Below are 20,778 nucleotides of genomic sequence, written 5' to 3'. Positions count from 1 at the left end.
CTTTGTTGAACTTCATTAGGTTCCTCTCCACCCAACTCTCCAGCCTGTCCAGATCTCGCTGAATGGCAGCGCAGCCTTCTGGTGCGTTGGTCACTCCTCCTAGTTTTGTATAATCAAAACACTCTTTACACTCTGTCCTCTCATCCAGGTCATTGATGAATATGTTGAACAAGACTGGACCTCGTACTGACCCCTAAGGCACACCACTAGCTACAGACCTCCAACTAGACCCTGCACTGCTGATCACAACCCTCTGGGCTCTGCCACTCAGCCAGTTCTCAACCCACCTCGCTGTCTACTCATCCAACACACACTTCCTAGACTTGCCTATGAGGATGTTACGGGCGACAGCGTCAAAACCCTTGCTCAAGTCGAGGTAGACAACATCCACTGCTCTCCCCTCATCTACCCAGCCAGTTGTGCCATCATAGAAGGCTATCAGACTGGTCAAGTGAATCCATGTTCACCACTCCTGACAACCTTCTTTTCCTCCACATGCTTAGAGATGACCCCCAGAATGAGCTGTTCCATCACCCTTCCAGGGATGGAGGTGAGGCTGACTGGCTGCAGTTTCCTGGGTCCTCCTTCTTGCCCTTTTTGAAGACCGGAGTGACATTGGCTTTCCTCCGGTCCTCAGGCACCTCTACTGTTCTCCATGACCTTTCAAAGATGATGGAGAGTGGCTTACAATAACATCTGCCAGCTCCCCCAGCGCTTGTGGGTACATCCCATCAGGGCCCATGGATTTGTGGGTGATGAGTTTGCCTAAGTGATTTCTAACCTGATCCTCCTTGACCAAGGGAAGTTTTCCTTCTTCCAGACTTAATCTTTTGCCTCCAGGGTCTGGGGGTCCTGAGGGCCAGCCTTAGTAGTTGTGATGGGTTGACCCTGGCTGGGGGCCAGGTGCCCACCAGAGCCGCTCTATCACTCCCCTCCTCAGCAAGGCAGGGAGGGGAGAAAGGAAGATGGAGAAAAACAACCCCAAACTCGTGGGTCGAGATAAAGGCAGTTTAATGTAGCTAAAGCAAAAAGCCGCACGTGGAAGCAAAGCAAAAAGCAAAGATTATTCTCTACTTCCCATCAGCAGGCCATGTCCGGCCACTTCCTGGGAAGTAGGGCTTCAGTAAGCGTGCCCCTTACTCCGGAAGACAAACATTGTAAAAAAAAAACAACGAATGCCCCCGCCCTGTTCCTCCCCCTAGTCTCAGTTTCTTACTGCTGAGCATGATATCCTATGGTATGGAATATCCCTTTGGTCAGTTTGGGTCAGCTGTCCTAGCTGTGTCCCCTCCCAAGATCTTGCCCACCCCCAGCCTGCTGCTGGGGAAAAAGAAATGTTGGAAAGACAGCCTTTGGCTGCTCAGTAGTAGCCAAAACACTGGTGTGTTATCAACAGTTTGCTAGCTACCAATACACAGCACAGCACCATGAGGGCTGCTGTGGGGAGAATTAACTCCATCTCAGCCAGACCCAATACAGTAGTAAAGACTGAAACAAAGGAAGCATCTCAAAGTTCATGTAAGCTAGTTCAGCAAACCAAGGAGCATATTGCCATTCACCTTCACACTTTCAGAAGTGCACCAAATCAATTCAATTAAAAGCTAAGAAAGATTTTTTTTAAAATTAACAGGTTTTTGAGAAATGCACAGCGACAAGTTCTTTTAGGTCAATACTTACTAAAGCATAATATAAATACCTTTCTCCTTGCTAGATTCAGTGTCTGTCCGGAGGACAGAAAGTTGAGCTGTCCTCTAAATGACATTGAAGACATTCCCACGCAGCTGTTTTTCACACACGCTTTGGTAATGCTGGAGGTACTGAACTGGCAGGAACACTGCAAATAGTTCTTCAGGAAGCACGGCCTACAAGGAGCCTGAGTGGCCCTACCAAACAGGTGGAGATTTTCCACTCACCCTTCTCAGGAGCAAAGGTATCTCCTGTAGGTTGTCAGGGTTTTCAGTCTATTTTGGCCATTTTTTTTCCCTCAAGTAACTCCAAATAGCTCGTTTCTGCTTACAGTGCCGAGCCACTCTGAAGAACCAATTTTGTCCCAATCCCACAGTGCCATATGGAGATGTTGAAGAAGCAATAGCAAGTATATGTCAAACAGGACAGACTTCCCTAAGGACTTATAGTTGCTGGTGGCTGTTAGGATCCTTCCTGAGATGGCTATTGCTGCTGCCCCAGAAACATTGCTCTTTACCTCTCTGATGAGGAGGGATGGTCTCCAGCGTCCCTCGCAGAGTGGGTTATCCAGCTCAGGTACAGGCTATACCCCGGGGCCCTCATGCCTTAGACTGCTAAGTTTCCCCTGCCTGCATTACAGAATTACTAACAACAAATATTACCCTGTATCACTCGCCATAACAACGGGGGTAAAGGCCTAGTCATACATTTGTAACTTCTCGTCATCCAGCTGATGTTGCTCAGACTGCTAGAGTCTGAACTAGTCACCTACCCCTTCTCAACATCTGCAGCAGTGGACGTCCTACATTCAGAGTCCTATTTTGGGGAGGAATGAATACAACTAGCTGAATTCATCCTTGTAAAATTGTGCTCCTACAAAAGTAGATGCTGCTGCTTGTGTTTGCATTTGACTGTTAATAACTTGTGGCAAAAAGGCCATATGCCCAGTCAGATGGTATTGCCTGTTACAGCTTGTGCCACGTGCCACCGGACAGGAATATAAGCTTTTCAGCATGCAGGCACTCACTTTGCTGTTATCCATCTGCTTTAAGAACTTGGTAGCATGGCAAAAAAAAACCCAAAAAAACAACCCAAAAAAACCAACACCCCAAACATTCCACAAAAGCCTGGAGCATATTCCCAGATGCAAACACTCTTTTTTCTGCAGAGAGAATGATTCAAGTGCCTACAGTGTATTCCCCCCCACCTCCAAGAAGAGCAAATCACACAGGCTACTGGTCTGAGCTGGTTGTGGATATCACTTGGCATTAAAAACAACATACCATGGGGAAACTCACTTTACCCTGATAAATTTAACTCTCCAGAGTTAAGACTGAGGAAGCAGCAGCCCCAAGGAGCCCCACTGTCACGCAGGTTGCCACCACAGCCCACCACAAAGTGTTTAAACACCATTCAGTGTTAGGGCTGAGGTGGGAGAGGCTGAAGTCCAGCTCCCGGAGCTCAGCAAACACCCTGACATTTATCCCTGTTTAGCCTGGAGGGGCAGCTTATCATGACAAGAAGTCATCCTGTTAAGTGGTAACAGGTTTAATGATTAACATTTCCACATACAGGAATCATTCAGAAGCTTTTTCTAACCTGCCTTCCCACTCCCAGTGGCTTAACCTCAAATGCTGCTTCTTCCCCCAAATGAACACGTAGAAAAAAACACACACCAAAAACCTGAGCTGGCACTCAGGGTAATTGAGGGGGTGGAAAGTTCCCGACCTCCCCAGACACGAGCCAAATTTATTCCTCCCAAGCTATCTCAGCCCCCTCGGGTTATGCAAAGTGCCAAAGCAGTTTTTAAGTGGCCAGCCCATCATGGATCACATCATAGAAATTAAAGAGGGGGGGGAGGTGATCCAAATTACCAAGGCTAGTGAAAACATAAAAGAATGAGATACGGCCAGTTACAACACCAGCTACCGCAGGACAAACTGAGTTTTAATTGTCCCTGGGTAGTAGCTTGAGTCCAGTACCAAGTTCTTTGAATTAATGTTGGTACACAGTTAATATCCAAGCTGTCTTGGCTTCAACTGGTATTTTAATCAGAGTTAGTAACCAGAGGTTAGCAGAACTGAATAACAAATATACTTTTCTTTTTTCCTTTTTATCTTTTCTTCCTTTCAGCAGATATTGAGGCTTAATCTCAGGGAAATGGGGGGAAGAACATTTTCTCTCCCAAACCTTTTATCTTACTCATCTATGAAGGTTACAAACTCCCCGGGACAGAGGCTGTCTTTTCGGTTCACATTTCACCTTGCACAGAAGAGCCCCTGGTCTGGACACCCAAACACCCCAGTGAGGAGGGATCTGCAGATTCTCAGGAGGGACCCAGCAGCACAGGCTGTACGTGCGGTCCGGGCTAGGAGCAAGACACACCAGAGATCTCAGGCTGCATAACTCCAACGTGCAAATCGCTCAGAAAAGGATGGCAAGGTGACTGGTAACTCCAGGCAGGCTTGCGGCAGCCCCTAACAGTTTATTTTTCAACAAGTTGTCCTGCCTCACTTCTCCCAGAAGAGCCCCAAAACAAGTCCCTCACGTACAGAAAGAGTCTGCTACAGAGACACACATCCAGCTGTGAGCCGGGCTACGCACTCCCCTGGCATACAGTGATACAGCCAGGGCAGGGGAAAGGCTGGCAGCTGCCGGAGCTGACTGAGTTTTCGTGAAGAACAGCTTCTCTCCATGTCTCTCCTTTTGCATCTGAACCCTAAGCACGCTGCCAACACTCACCCAGCTCTTGCCAAGCAGACCCAGGTAATGGCTGGAGCCACCCCAATTGCGACCCAGTGCAGATCCGAACCCTGCGTTGCAGAGGTGCTGAGCCCACCCCAGGCTAAGCAGCATCCGACTCTCAAAGGGCCACAAACTGATAGGCAATGACCAAAATGCATCTAAGTTTACCCACATCATTGATATGGGACAATGATATGGGACAATGACAATGATATGGGAATTCCCCTTGGGCAGAAAAATATTAAATTGGTAACTTAAAGCAAAGTCTGATCTAGATGAAAATATTTTCCATTCAGATTCCACTCACCTACTCAAGACTGGAAAGATATGAATGGCCTTTAATGATACAAAATAACCTTCTGGCAACGTGCTTCATGGCTGTCCTTGCCACGGAGAATGGCGCCGACCACAGTTAAAGCTTCACACAGGGCCAGCAGGTTAAATACAGCAGTGGGAGCTGTATTTCTAGTGGAATTATAAAAGCATTAACAGAAAGTTAGACAAGAAAATTTACTTAGTCTTAATGAATTTGTCACAAGACTCAGTTTAGAAAATTCCTGGACATTTAATAAATGCTGTGCACTGCATTATTTCCTAATTTCTTAGATCCATTGCTATATAAACTAGGGAGTTCAAATGGTCACTGTGCATTTCTGCTTTCTAACACTTTGAAGAATTCTTCCACGGTGAATAGCCTCACTCACCCACTCCCCCAAAAAAGTCAAGATATTTCATTTAAACCTAGATGTTAGTGTTTTAGATTCTGCTGAAGCCCAGTCGAAGGAACTGAGTGCATCTGTGTACTGGGTTTTCTGAACATGCAACCCACAGGCAGCAACAAGTTCCTTTTGCACACTCGAGAGCTGAGGAACTAGAATAACACCTTACAGGGCTCCTAAGGTACAGGAGGAACAGAGGAATAAGAAGGGGATCCCTTCATACCCCCAGTTCCCATCAGCATTCTCCCCTCCTGCAGCTGCTGCTCCCGCCCAGCTGACTGCCAGGAGTCCCTGCTCCTGCATACCAGGAGATCTGCGGACACAGACTAATGCCAGCATGTCAGGGAGCTGCCACAGCTCAGGAGGCCACAGAGCATCCTGTGCAGACCCTGCAAGAAGGCAGGCACGAAAGGTTTGGGAGAATTTTCTCATCCCTGCTTCAGCACTTGCAGCGATGCTAATAACTGTTTATCCATTCCTGCCCCTTCTTTATGCCTCTTAGGAGATATTGGGAAAAGGCAGAAGAAAGATACAGAGCATTCCAATCCCCTTTAAACTCAATGCGACAATTATAATCCTCTAACTAAAAAGAAAGAGGAAGAAAAATGAGATGGGCTGTGACAGGTTGGGAGAACTAAATCCCTGTTAACTAGGGCACCAAGATTTAAAGGGCTCAGCTTTGCACACATCATACGCCTCTAACAAGGTCCCCGCAGCACGCTGTCCCTGCCAGTTCCTCGGTAAGTGCAAGTGAGAGCTGGTGAGACCCGCCGCCCCAAGGATGCCAGGGCATTGCCACGCTGCGACTAACCTGTCCAAAACCGTGAGGGTGGCAGGAGCACCCAGGTAGCCCCCTTGAACCACAGGCGCCAGGGGCAGCAAAGGTCAGAGTGGTACCAAGCACACAGGGCCGAGCTGCACAGTTAGTGGCAGGGCAGCAGCAGAAAGGAGAATATACCATATCACCTATTTTTCATATTAAACCACCGAGCACAATCATTTATATTATCCCCCCCCTCCCTGTTTTCCTTCAACTCCAGCACATCTGTCCTGAAGGTGAGGCTTTGGGCCTAAGAAAATTAATGAGTCAATAATTTACAATTAATAATTATTTTTAATAATGCTGTAAGCTAAGTGATGCAAGCAGATCAGCAGATTTTCCCTACTACCTGATGTGACTCAATCCGTACCCCGCGCTGTAAGAACAGCATTGTTTACTTTCACCATAAACCATCTCCTCCTGGCTCGCCTAACACGTAGCATGAGATTTGTGTCTGTTCGAGAACCTGACCCGAGCCAGCAGTCCATCCCCTGACTTAAAATCCTTTCACACTTGGCCAAAGGGAGCTTTTGATAGGTGCTCTCCAAGGCCAGACCTCACTTGGCCGCATCTCATCACTGGCTGACCCGAGGGTGCCTCTGTGCTGACCACAGCTAGTCCTCAAGGAACACTGATTTCCCAGCCCTTCCCAAAATTTCTTTGGGAGTGCCCAACCAGTGTGGTCCGGTTTTCCCAGCACAGACTGGAAATGCCCCACAGGGCTGCTCAGCAAGCGGGCACAGCTCAACCAGACTTAGACCACCCAAATGCAGAGAGGATGCAAACAGATGCAAGTTTGCTCCAATTTGCTCCAACAGATTTTTTTGAAAGTGTTACCTCATTGCAGAGCATCCATCCTTCTGCTGCTCCTTTAGGTGTAAAACAGGTACTTCAGCCAAATTGAGACATCCCAGAAGGTTAGGAAACACATACAGTCTACTCCATCAGCACCCTGGTGTAGCTGGTAATTCATACCATGCAACTAGATCCAAAATGTCTCCCAGAAAGGTACAAAGAAAACAAAACAAAACAAAACAACACCACATTCATAGTATAGCACTTGGGAATTACAGCATGATCACATCACTGAGCAGCAGCAGTCTGCAGTGAGCATTTGCAACACTCACATTTCCTAACTCTGATACTTTACTATTAATTTTTACAATTTAAAATTACTTTGGAAAACTACATAGGGAGCACAGAAATTTCTTAACTTCATTGTGTGGATGTGATGGCTCCCATTTGCACTGCTACTGTATCCCTGTTCCCACACTCAGAGACCAGCTCACCAGTTACCCAAGGAGCTGCACTGCTTTTTGCAGCCCTTCTTCCTCATTTATTAGGCTTTTTACTGTATATTTGATACCAAAAGGCACAAAGGTACAGCACGGCGTTACTGAGCATGACACTCTCTGGCACCAAACACTTTGTTCAGGGCACACAGCATGTGAGCAGATGGAAAGCATCAGTGTTTTCCAATTTTGTCCTGCAGAAAGACTTTTTCAGAGAAGCTCTGAGGACACCTTCATTGGGTAAGAGCACTTTTCCAGCCAAGACCTGGCTGATTCAGGATTCAGCCTGTCCAAAATAAAAAAAAAGTCAAGAAAAATAGTCCTTTTTTTTTTTTTTTTCCTCCTGGGCCCACAAAATGGCCAGTGCAGCTTTTAGCACAGATGCTTCTCTCTCTGCTACTTTAAAACAAAGCGCTTTTTAAAAATTTATTCATATATATATATATATGTGTCACTGTGTCCACAGCCACAAGCACAATTTGGACCTGGAAATCTGATGAGGACAGTCCAGCTCCTGTCTTTTATCACTTTTATTAGTGGCAGGAGTATGTGCTTATAAAAATGCAGTGAAAGACAGCGGCAGGTAGGACACAGCCTTCGTCATAAATCCTGTTGTCCAGCACACAGAGCTCACCGCGCTGCGCCTTTAACGTCTTCCTCTTGCAGCAGATCGTCCCTGACCTGCTGCATTTCTGCTAATCCCAATCTTGGTTCAAATGTGTACAAAGGCTGAACTCAGCCAAATGTTTTGCTAAGGTTATCTCGTCTCCAGCCCTTTACAAAACTTGCAAGCTAAGCCTCCCAAAAGCCCTGTGAAGCAGATAAAAATCTCCATTTTAAACTTTGGGGGAAACTGAGGCCTGGAAGCCTGTAAGGAGGATGAGTTTGCAGCTCAATCAGTAAACCAGCTCGACTCCCAGTCCATAGTTCTGTCTTTACCTTAATGCAACAGTATGGGACATGCTGTAGATCACAGCCTCTGCACTAGGCGCTGTACAGGCAGAACAGTGGCAACAACCGACATGACGAGCCCCAAAGAGCCTACAACCCTACCACGCGGGGTGGCAGATAGGGCTGGAGGAATACCAGGGAGCAGTCTTCACCACCGAAACAGGAAAAAGAGAACGAGGTCCTGGGACTGTCACCGAGATGCTGTGGGACAGGAAAAACCAGCTGGCACCCTGCGGAGAGCCAAGGAAGAGCAAGAGATCCTGCCCAGCCACGCGATGCACGGCACAGGCGACCCGGGGTCCCCCGCTGACCCACGTGCTTCATCCCCAGCACGTTCACCTCTGTTTGTTTCATTGCCTTTGTGCTATGCTGCATGTTTTTCTAACAGGAATAAGTCATTTTTCAGCACTCCAACACGGGCAGTCCCAGTTTGGTGCTGCAGAAACAAAACCAAATCTTCTCCCCTTGCCTTTCAAGTGACTCTCTACCTGCCCACCTTGGGATCAGGTGCCTGGGCTGAGCTTCACCACAGCAAAGAGCAACCTGAGATGTCTCTCAAAGGCTTCTGCTTCCAGCAAACACTACTATATTTTTAGCTTTTAAATCTTAGAGCAGTTTTGTATATGCAAAGACAAATCTAACTGGGGAAACAGCTGCATAATGAAAGAATGCTTTAGCTCACTAAAACTTGCAGCTGCTTCATCCACTTATTTAATGGAAAGGCTATGGCAAAAAAAAAAAAAAAAAATCATCTTCAGGAGGTCTGCGTTTCACCCCACACACACCTCTACACATCGTCCCAGGCTGCCCAGACCACCACACTTCCTAAGCCCCAGCTACCTCATCACTTTGATTAACAATTAAGGCTGATACTGCCAACTGGATTTTATTAACATTATTATTGTGAACCATTTATTTTATTTTTCTTTTATTTTTTAATGTGCCACATGGGCCACTGGGACAAATTAAAAATAAAATCGTTTTCTGCCATTTAGGCAAACAGCATTCATTCCCACATTTTTAAAACATAAACACTGTAAATAAAATATTAAGCTGTCGAACTGTCACTGAATCTTTCTCCTGCAGTAATACCCCTGGAAAAATAGTTACCAAGTCATCCTTTCCCAGGGAGCTGGCACAGGCGTCTCATTTGGCATTTATAAGAATCCCACAGAGATTAAAAAAAAAAAAAAAAAAATCACTGGTGCAGGGATCTGGCCACAGCAGGAACAGCTGCCGCAAATCCCCAAGAGTTAAGGGCTATGCCCCTCACCCTAAAATTACCTCGGAAGAGCAGAAGCCATATAGATGCAGGGAAGAGCCAGGCAGGTGCTGGATTTTGGGAGGAGAACGAGCCAGGCTGAACGGCACTTGCAAACCCAGCATTTAGAGGGGGCACCTTCCCCCTGCAAAAGCACCGGCACTACCACCTCCAGCTTCTTCTCCCTCTCGTTTCCAGCACCCCAGATATTTGCAGAGCCACAGGGAGCAGAGCTGCTCTGCAGGCTGGCATGACGGAGAGACCAAGTCCCCTTCACTTTTCCTTTAGCTTGAAGGGAAGAAAATGTTTTAAGAAAACAAGACATTTCACAAGCTGTTAAACATGGAGACTTCACCAGCTTGCTCATCGTGCCTCCCCGGGACTCGGGCTCCTGCTGCCTGCCTCTGAGGCACAGCAGCCTTGGGGAGAACATACAGCCTCCCGTGCTGTGTTCACGTGTGTGCAAACTGACACGCGGCCACCCAGTATAAGAACAGAAAGAAACCTATATAGTCATATTCCTGATCTTTGCCCCAAAAGGCAGGAGGTTCAAGAGTGAGCGACCTGGTAAGAGTCAAACGGTAAGGAGGCTGCTGAAATGAGCGGTGGCATCTCATTAAAGATTAGGCCTTCTCTCCCATGGCACAGCAGGACATGAAATCAAACGTGTACTTTGCAAGCCTGACAATATGCCAATGCAAGGAATTACTGCTCTTCCCCCTCCTGTTGTGTTTGTTTGTTTGTTTGTTTTATTTATTTAGGATCCACCTCGGTTCCCAGAGTTACATCCCCAAGGCTACAAGACCTGCCTCCGGGCAGGCACACGTGCGGGAATCCCGTGGGATACAAGTCCCTGAAAAATGGTATCACTTACAGATGCACAGAAGCTGCAGCTTATCTTGGTTGTGAGAGAAACAGCATCCCCTGAAAGCTGCGCACAGAGGGAGTGTGATGAAGGGATGGGAATAAAATCATTCACAAACAAACGGTGAACATCAGCCGGCACCTGTTCCATGGGATTCAGCTGCCCACAGCCAAAGGCAACAGAAAACAAATGCAGCAGAGCGCATTGTTTGGCCAAGTCAGTTAAGTCTACCAGGGTCTGAAGAGCATACGTCAAGGTGGTCGTACATGGTGACAAATACAACCGTGGCTACGCTCGCCAGTCCAGCTGCTCAGAGAAGCAGGTAAATCCCAGCCACTGCCTATTTTCTGGCTAAACAAGAGGGAAGAATCAAACGATTGACATCTTCCCTCGCCAACTTGCCTACAGACACCTCCCGTTCTCAGCAGCGTGTCCCAGAGGAGGCTCCCGCTCGCCGTCTCACCACAGGCAGGCGACGCTCAGTTCGGCGATGTTTGCAGAGCATTTAGACACCCTTTGCTACAAGGGGAAAGGACGCCTTGATCGTATCGCCCCGGTGCTCATTTTACGTGGCTGAGCAGAGAGGCAGGAAGCAGCCAGGAGGGCTGAGCCCAGGCAACACGAGCCTGTGTTACAATTTTGGGTCTCTCAGCTGCCAGACTGTCTCTAGTGGGGTCACAGAGGAGAGACGCAGGTCACAAAAGTTGGCAGGACAAAGATAAGAGACAACATACCTGCTCCAAAGAGCAATCGGGCACCAGCCTAACACAACCCAGAGCATTTAACTAACGATTCTCTTCCAGACATGTTGCTGCTTTCCTACCACCCCAGAGAAGCCGGCAAGCTGGAGAAGCCCACGGGCAGCCCCGCGTCCAGCTTTTGACTGGGACACAGGAGCAAGTACTCCCATCCTCGGCTCACAGTCAGCCAAGAGCAAAATTCCCCTTTCAAAGGTACCTACCAGCCACCCCTCTGACTACCAAGCTTTGCCCAGGCAACAGCGATGGCCTTGCTCTCTTCACTGGGACAAAGGTACGCAGGGCGAGCTTCCCACGCTGCGATCTTTACAGATGAGAGGACAAGAGTCCTGGGCACTGCCCATCGGCGCCATGCTAAAGCGGACGAGCAGCATGTGGTGAATGATTAACCACCCGTACGTAGTATGGAAACGATGCCGAAGCCCCTCCAAAAGACACATTGCGCAGCTTCTGCCTCTGGGAAATTTCCAACCTCCTGCCTGGGAGGGACAGAAAAAAGCCCAGGGAAGAAATCCATCCTCCAGAAACAGCCAGCACACAAACCAACTGCCAGAGGTCCCAGGGCTCCTGGGATATTGATATGAAACTATGCCGTGCTCCAGAGAAAAAAAAATGCATTCCTAGGACTGCGGTACTCACTCGTGTTTCCACCCTCCATGGCAGGTGGAAAGGGAAGCATGCAGGGGCTCAGCGCACCATCGAGTCAGCCCTGCCCTTTACCAATTGCTGCATTTTTATTTCAAGCAACCGTAGGAGCTATTCGGGGAGAAGCTATTGCAGAGACCCCACATGTCAAGATTTCTGGCTATAAAACAGGGATCTGGAGGACCATCATTAATGCACGAGCTATTTCTGGGACACCAATGTCTGTCAGCTCCCCCTCTCAACTTCAATATCCAAAGATTTCCCTTGCTGACTCCAGAAGTCAGACATCCACATTTTAAGTTTAAGTTGTGCTAATAAACATGAGGTCAACAAATAACAAACCAGTTTCAAGCTAAGACTTGCAATCAACTGTATTTTTTACCTGAGGTGACTTTTATTCTTTGCACTGGGAGAGAATAAAGAAGAAAACCACAAGCCCAGAAAGCACTTCAATTTTTAAAAACTATGCAATTCACTTTAATTTGCCCAGGATTTGAAATGTCATAGCATAGATGCAAGAGCAGAACTCTTGGATTGGCTCACCCAAAAGACAAGATTTTTTTTGTCCCAGTCAGAAAAGCAGCCAATTTTAGAAAATTGAAAAATATTTTCCAGAGACCCATAAGTCACATGAATCACCCTTATTTGCAGATGAGCCCAAACCTGAACTCCAACACCATCACTCATGCAGAGCAGAGGAAACCAAAAGCTGGATCGAAACGGGCAGCTTGTCTCAGTGGCTCTGCAGAAGGCCAAGGGACACGAGAAGCATGCAGAGTACAGGCACGCCTCCTCTTACACAAGACTGCCATTATATATTAAGTCAAGTAATCTGACTTCGCAGGGAATGAACTCGGGGTTGAGGGCTCTGCACTGCAAAAAAAAGACAATCGTTTCTCTAAATTCATCGTTTCTCCAGCAGAGTGGTTGAAATGTCACGTTTTGTGCACCGGCTGGGAGAAGGCGATGGGCAGCACCGCAGCCCGCACACCACGCGCCCAGGAGCCGGGGTAAGGATGCGTGCTGATGGCCACTTTGCACAGCTATAGCCCCCGCGTAACCAGCCCCGCAGGCCCACACGGGCAACTCAGCCCACGAGACCAACTGCTCAGACCCCAGCTAGACGCCACCCCTCTGGGTGCTGTCCCCAGGCCCCGACGACCTTCCTGCCCCATGCCTGCCTGCAGTTGCTTCCCTGCTTCTGCCCCAGCAGCGCAGGTAGAAGCCACAGACCGGACAGCTCGTCGTTCGCCTCCCATCGCAGCAAAGCCCGTTAAGCTCTCCCATAGCCATGCCGCTACATAGTTACAGCGGCACACCTATTGCATTTTACCAGCTTGCCTCTCACAGCAACCCACTGAATCCTTGGGAAACGGCGCCGCGTGCATGAGGAGAAGCCCAAACACCACAAACTCCTCCTGTGTCCGCTTCTCTATGAAAATGGATGGCAGCAGGTCAGGATGTGGTATTTCCACCACACCCTGCTGTCAGGTGCATCAGGAGAGGGTTCTCCTTCATCCCAGCTGCTGCCTGCCAAGGGGACCAGGGCTTACCCGGGGTGGGGGGGGCTGGCCCATTGTGGGAGCCCAGTTACAGAGGGACAGGAGAGGCAAAGCATGATTATTTTTCCCCGCTAAGGGATTTCAGGCGCGGAGCAGAGCTGGGATGTTTTACGTCGTTCTGCGAGCGGGACCAGATTTGGCGCGGCTGTTGCATGGCGCTATAGCTTGTAACGACAGGCTTTGCAGTTAGCCATGAGCACATACCGCCTCCCCCAAATAGCAGCAATATAACAACGTGCAGCACTGCCACAGCATCCTCCTCCCGAGGATCTTAAGGTGCTTGGCAGACGATATGGATTCATGTAACCTCACAAGCCCTCTGAGAGGGAGTAAAGTAAATGCAACAAAAAAAAAAAAATGGAAAGGATAAGCGGGGGAATGGAGAAATAAAACTGCCAGAGCAGCATGTTCAAGCACGCTCAAGAAATCAGGAGACTCAGGGGCAGCTTCCCCCCTGCTAAGGTGGAAGCCAACAAGCAGCAGTGCTCCAAATCCTCGGTTGGTTCAAGTCGGCCCTGGCCAGCCTGTGAGCACTTCCCAGCACGCCCCGAAGGGCTATGGCAGTAACAGCACTTGCACAGAGCCCCTTGCCTGGGAGGCACCACATTCATTTCCACTCCAGCTCCCTAGAGGGTCTCACAGCAGAGCAGCCCAAACTGCTGGCAGCCCCCAGCCTTAATGAGCAGCAAATAATGTCCTCGCTCTGCCCAAGAGCCTCAGTTTTGACTTTTGAGTTTCAGCAGCTGCAAGCGATGGCCGAGGGTCTCAGCAGAAGGATTTCCACTCTGCTGCCCAAGGGCTGGGGCTGCTCTGACAGCATTTTCCAAACATTCACGAGGCTTCCCAAACACCCATACACACACCTGCCACCCCCAGTTTACAGGTGGAGAAAAGAGAGACACAGGCCAAAAATCCCAGCATCAGTTGAGGAGGGAAGCGGACAGTCCCAGCACCCAGCCCCTGCTCCGACTCTGACCAGGCTGCTGCTTTTGTTTGCTTCCATGTGTGCGTAACGGGCTGATAAATGGATTCACTGCCAAAGAGTGACACACAGTGCAGTTCCTGAACTGCTTCAGCTGGATCACTCCTGGGAATGGTGTTGCTGGGCCACTTTTGCTCCAGGGGCTGATTTATTTTTTATGAAGCTATCGCCTAGAGTTGGGAGAGCTCTACTGATGCTATTATACAGGCTGAATGAGGACAAACCTCCTCCGTAGACAGAGCAGAAAGGTCCTCATCATGCTCAAGTCAGGAGCTCAATTTTATTACCCTACTCAGCCCCCAGATACCCAGGGAGGGCAGAATGTGGGGCTTTGAAAGCAATTCTGAAGTGGCACATCAGGCCGCCGCTACCACCCCTTGGGTTAGCAAGAAGCCCCGAGGGCCCCCCCCATCTCCCAAACCCTAGCCTGAGCCTGACTCGCAGACTGCCGTCTCTGGCTTAAACCAGACAAAACTCGGGAGCTGCGCCCAGGTCCCCCATTTGGCAGCAAAGCGGAGGGAACTGAGGCAGAGGCTGGTGGTACCAGCTGCACTGCTCCCCGCTGCAAGTGTCGCTTGTGTCCCCTGGCCCAACGCCCACCCGGCTGGCCGGAGGAAGGGCTTGTGAGAGGTCGTGGCTCTTATCTGGTCCTGACTGGAAAAAACTGGGATCATATATATACACACATAAACATATATATGTTTGTGTGTGTGTGTGTGTATGCATGCGCTTTTGAATGTGAACCAAAAACCTGCCAGCTGTTTCACCCACCCTTTCCCTCAGCCAAGGGCAGCCGCTCTCGGCCGGAGGAGCGGAGCCCGGGCGAGCCGGCGGATACAACTCGCCAATACTTTACCCACGGCATTACTCTATTCCCCTGAGGTTTGCCCACCCTGCTCCCCGATTGTAACGGCTGCCATGGTGACAAGCACGAATGCTAAAATAAATACAAAGCAACCCGAAGGCAAAGCGAAGCTCCCCTCGCTCCCCTTCGCCCCCCGCCCGAGGCGGCGGCTCCCCGAGCATCCCTCCCCGCTCCCCGAGCATCCCTGCCCGCCTCGGCAGGGCGGGACGATCCGCGGCCGCGGCTCACTCACGATGAGGGGGATGGTCCTCTCTTCCCGGCGGAGCTCCAGCCTGCCGGCCGCCCTCTGCCCGCTCCGGGCGCTGCCGCTACCGCCGCCGCTGCCGGCGGACCTGCCGGCGGCCGCCGAGCGGGGCTTGTTGTCCTGCCATAAGTAGTAGAAAGTGCCCAGGATCCAGGCGACGGTCAGGATGGCGATGGCATTGGCCCTGATCCTCCTCATGCCGAGCGCCCCGGGGGAGCCTGGGAGCGCTGCCTCGACGGGCAGGGGCGGCTGCGGGAGGAAGGAGGGGAGAGACGGCGGCGGCGGCGCGGCGGCTCCCCCCGCACCGCCCCGCTCCGGCCCCGGCCCCGGCCCCGGCCCCGCACCGCCCAGCCGCCGCCGCCGGGTCCTAACGCCTCGCCCCCCCCCCCCCGCTCCGCCGCAGGGGGCGGAGGGCTCCGCGCCTCCTCCTCCTCCTGCACGGCGGGGGGGAGCAGCCGGCCGGGGCTGGGAGCAGGGGCTGGCCGCTGGCCGCCTGCCTGCGTGTGGGTGCCGCTGGGGATGCGCCCGGCGCTCCAGCTGGAGCGGGAAAGAGGGTGCTCCGATGTGGCGGCAGGGCCCCCACGGCCGGGAGCGGGTCACACGGGCTCAGCCCCACGAGGCAGCTGCGGGGAGCGGGTGCCACAGCAGCCTGCCCTCCTCCTGCACCACTAGCCCAGCTCCCTGCCCTTGGTGGCCCCAGTGCCACACGGCGCTCTTTGTCCTACGGCAGTTGGCCAGTGAGGGTACGCCGTGGCACCCCATGGCACACGGGATCTAGGCGCCCGCTCCACAGAGACGGGCGCATCCCCAGAGGCAGCTCGTGTTGAAGCCATGGAGGTTCACAGAAGCAAGGCTCTTGGGCTGGCACGGTGGAGCTGCCCAAGCACCCGCTCCCACAACCGCCCGGCAGCCACGCAGCGTCGCACAAGGGCCGGCTGGCCGCCCGGGGACTGCCACAACCGCAAGGCCTTGCGAGCCCAGTGGGAAGGGAAGCATGGCAGCAGAGGGGCAACAGTGATACAAATCTGCATTACAGGGTGTTGCCAAAGCTGTAGCAGCTAAAAACTGTCCCAGTCCAACCCTGCGGGCAGCTTAGGCAACAGACCGTCCAGATTGCAAAACCAAGCTACATGTAGGTACGGTGCAGCTGCTGTGCAACTAGGGCTTAAGGGTTTGAGAGAGCAGGAGGTACCGAGAAAAGTCTACCTGTGAAGATGTGTGCTTAGAGGATGTGGGTGCCTCCGAGGCACCTGGTGAGGGGATTAGAGGATTTAAATTACAGTACAGAAAATGGCAGCAGGGCTTCTAAATGACTATTTGCCTACCTTCCTCCTGGCCAAATCCCTCTAAATGTAATTACAACCTGCCCTGCTAAATTGCCCTTTCAGGTTCACCTGCACACCACTTGTTTCCTGAAGCACAGCACAGTACAAAATTCATCCGTCAGGCTTGTACTGTGCTAGCAGTCCGGGCAGAAAGCTATTGCTAGGACCACCACCTCCTGGGGCTGCAGCATGGTGCCACAGCAGCTCCCTGCAAAGCACACTGCACTCCTGGTGCAGAAAGGTGTTACAAAGCATCTTACATCCTCCTGGGTACCTTTCTCAATAACCCATCAACCACGCACAGCTTCCCAGGCTGGCTGATCATAGCCAGCAGCAAGTGAAAGTTTGAGACGTTCAAGGCAAAACCAAAGTCCTCCAAGGGATCAACAAAAGCATAATTAGTCCAAGCTGCCCAGTCCATGTCTGCCCCAGTGGTAGCAGTAACCTGTGGAAGCTGGGTTCCCCCTGGTTTTGGTCTCTTTCTCTTTCACAGTCCTCCAAAAAAAAAAAAAAAGGTGGCTGCTCTCCTAGATGGGTTTGGATCCAGCATGGTTACAGAGGGACATGAAGAGAGGCAGAGCAGCTGTATCCAGGATTCAAACTAGGGAGAGACACAGGAGAAAGATGTCTTCATGTCCCTGTGACAGTAAAGCCAGCGCCATACACTGTCTCCTCTTTCACCACTGTCCAGATCATACCAGACTTTGCTTGATTCCTTCTTAGTCTTTTCTCACCATCTTGTGAGATTCACTACAGAAAAGCAAATCACTCAAACGCTGATGGAGAAATGTGTGTGAAACAGGAGAAAGCCTTCTGCCCCGACACTTGAACTAAACAGACTACCTTCCCCTGCCTTTCCAAGCACGTTGCTTCCCCCTTCCACCACGGCCATTCGCATTCTTCCTCCGGTGCCCCCCCCACTAACACACCCTATAAGCTGCTGTGCCTTCACCATTGCCTCCCCACACCACAGCTCACCACTTTCAGTGACGCTGATGGTGATCCCCACCCCACAAGCATCTCTGCTGCAGCCAAGCCTCTAACAGTTGAGAAGTCCTCTGCAAGGTCAGCCCAGCATCTCCTCTTTTCTGCTCAGAAGAAACCCAGCTACCTGACTCTTCAGATTCAGACTCTCCAGGGACGACATCATTTTGACCTCTCTTCCCTTTCCAGAGCAGACACTACCTTCTGCGCAAAGACGCCTCGCACTTTATTCCCTACGCAGACAAGGGCCGGAGGAGCCCTGCCGTTTTTCACAGCATTTCCGCTTCACTTTTGCAAGTGCGGTCTAACATTTGCCATCTGCTAATAAATCCCAGCCCCTTGTCCATACTACAGCACAGGCTCACATGCTCGGGGCTGGCCCCAAGCCTCCCACCCGCCTGGAGCAGCCATTGACCCCTATGCTAAGCGGGTGCAAAGCACTGCCGGGTGAGCAAAGGGAGCAGGGGAATCCGGTCCTGGTGTGCTTCAGAGCTGCAGTCACTGCCCAGGGAAACGTGTCAGCAGAGAGCTCGGGCTGTGTTGGGACTTAACGTCTGTGCACGCGTGCGGGGAGCCGTACAGGGCAGGGCGGCACTGCCCGCAGCAGGGTTCAGCGGGCAGCTGCCTGCACCCCACCGGCCCTCATCACTGGAAGCACCTTACGCACAAGCCTTGAAAGGCGACCGTGTGCCCGTGGGTGCTCCCTGGCCTTAATGAGCTCGTGCTCCTGGAGAGGAGGCTCTCGAGCTCTCAGCAGCACTTTCCGATGCCTGCAAAACACACTGCGGAGCCCTCTTTGCTATTCTGCCCCTATCACATCCTGTTACTCCCAGAGCCTTGCCAGCAGTTCAGAAAAACCAAACGCTCAGAGTTTACTTGTACTATCTGGGTAAGGTGGCCTGCTGACAACTTACATGAGTGACAGGAACCCTCCTGTGCAGAATCACCACTTTCCTTCATTAAATCAGTTAATTAACTACAAGAAAACACAAACCAGATAATTTAACCCTTTCATTGTACGGTCTGCAGGTAAGTGTCAGAAACAAGCAGAGAGCTCTGTAGGCAAGCTTCAGCAGAGCCCCGAACAGAAGTCAGCTCTGATGCAGGAAGGACAAGATGAAGCTCAAAGGGTCTTTCTCCTAGGAGAAAATTGCTTTTACTCCCCTCTCCCTGTGGGAGTGGGAGTCAGCCCCAGAGCGAATGGGTTGTTCCTGCAGAAACGCAGCCAGAGCGCGGGGTGGCGAAGCTCTGCTCCAGCCCACAACCCCAGCAACGGGCACAGCAAAAGCACTGAGTTACCCACCCTCAGAGCTGCTGGCTGCACCGCTCACACTTGCCCACAGGTGCCCAGTTCAGCACAGGTAAGCCGGATTTGCAGAGATGCATTATTTGCATCGCTTAAGCTTTGGGACCTATTTGAGCTGGAAAGGGTTAGGGACTAGAGCTGGCTGACCTGGAGGAGACAGGACCTTCAGCACAGCTCTAGCAGAAAAGACATGTACTCTTGCAGGGCCAGGCTTCCACACACTTTGAAAGCGTCTCCGCAGTGACATTTCATCTTCAGGGCCCAAATAACTCGCTGCAGGATGACTAGCTCCCAGGTCCAACCTATTTGTACCCAAGGTGTTCTGCAGCCGGAATTTGCAATGATTTCACCTCTGACTGCAGAGCTTTGCTCCAGAATCTCTTCTTTCTTTTAAAAGACAGTACACTCTTAACCTTATGTTTCAAGAGGGATCTCTGGCAATATAAATTGTTCAAGTATGGCTATACTGTAAGCTGCAATGTTGCATACAGATATTAGAGCCAGCCTCGTCAGAAATAACAATACCGAAAGCAGTCTGGCATGGAGATCTCTACTCAACACAACCTGCAATGTAGACATACAATGAATATTAACAGTGATAATACTTCACTGCTGATCTTTGCAAAAGCATCAGCTAATTCAATAAATACCCTAAGAGAAGTGACCTTAGAAGTATAATATAATAAACTAAACAAATCGAGATTATACAAACCTCACAGCAGAATTATGGGCTCTTACCATCACACTGTTCTTTTTCAGTTTCCTCTATGGGTGTTACATCCGTGTTAGAGTCTTTTCTTATTTTGTGGCAAACTTTGTACGGTAGAATAACATAAGGGATCCCTTGGTGATCCAGGTGGCTGATTCTTTAACATGATCATAGGCTAAGTATTTGGTGAGTAATCTAGATGATACAGAGAGAGGAGACAGGAACATGACCAGCTACATGGAGGAAATTTATGTAGGGGATTACGAACTTTATTTATAATCACCAAGGCCCTAATCAGCATCATCTTCAATGGAAAGAGAAGTCCTAGGACAATTAATACTAAAAAAATGCTCTCAAGAAGCCCTTTTTGTGTCTTTGGCTGACAGCCTTAGCAACAACACCTAGGAGAGCAGATCTGGTGTCCCATTGCCCCCATAAAATTGAGAAGATATTTGTTGCAGGGGAAGAAAAGATAAGCATCATCCAGATTTGTCTTTAGAAAAAGTGAAGTGTGGCTGCCTTAGAGTTATGGTGAGACAAAGTGCATGTTTTTGCAGTCATCTGACGTAAAAATGTAGCTGAGTTTTCAACTATGAAATATCTGGAGAACGCCAAAAGGTTTTTCTTAGCACTACTCTGATGCGAGAAATCAGGTCCACTATATTTGTGGCCTGTAGGCATGGAAGTACCATCTGAAACATGAACATAAGGTCTGTCTAGTCTCTGGAAACAGTTTGAACAGTCATCCAGAGTTTAGCTAAGAACATTTAAAGAAAATTAGCATTATGGTTCAGGGGCTGGAGCCAGTCATGCTATGATGGGATGTGCAGCTGTATCCTTGCCAGACAGAGAGGCTTCATTTTTTTTTAGGCTAGCAGGAGAGGCTTCCCTGCCTGGGAGCTCCCATCAGCAGTCACCGTGGCAGTGAGGAGAGCAGCCAACTGGGAGAAATGAAAGTGGCATGTTATCCTGCTGGGACAAGAGGACTTGCCCAGGGAAAGGCAGATCTGCTTGCCCACAGCTGGCCAGGAGCTGAGCTCCACCTCACATGAAAGTACT

At 50.4% G+C, this 20,778-nt stretch overlaps 1 protein-coding gene across 2 annotated transcripts in view; it reads right to left on the bottom strand.

The window, feature by feature from the left end:
• GALNT16 (polypeptide N-acetylgalactosaminyltransferase 16) overlaps positions 1-15,731 on the bottom strand; it is a 78,286-nt gene extending 62,555 nt beyond the window's left edge. Inside the window, exon 1 of one of the 2 annotated variants that reach the window (XM_075754216.1) lies at positions 15,384-15,731. In XM_075754216.1, the coding sequence (XP_075610331.1) occupies positions 15,384-15,593 (210 nt within the window). In that variant the 5' untranslated portion in view covers positions 15,594-15,731. Of the gene's footprint in view, positions 1-11,300; positions 11,413-15,383 lie in introns of those variants that run through there. The other variant, XM_075754217.1, reaches the window with a different exon arrangement.
• Between the last annotated feature and the right edge of the window lie 5,047 nt (positions 15,732-20,778).

The sequence above is a fragment of the Balearica regulorum genome, chromosome 5 (genome assembly GCF_011004875.1).
Source record: "Balearica regulorum gibbericeps isolate bBalReg1 chromosome 5, bBalReg1.pri, whole genome shotgun sequence".
In the NCBI taxonomy this organism is placed as follows: Eukaryota; Metazoa; Chordata; class Aves; order Gruiformes; family Gruidae; genus Balearica; species Balearica regulorum.
The sequence above is the reverse complement of the archived record's forward strand: the minus strand, read 5'-3'. Positions and strand labels throughout refer to the sequence as shown.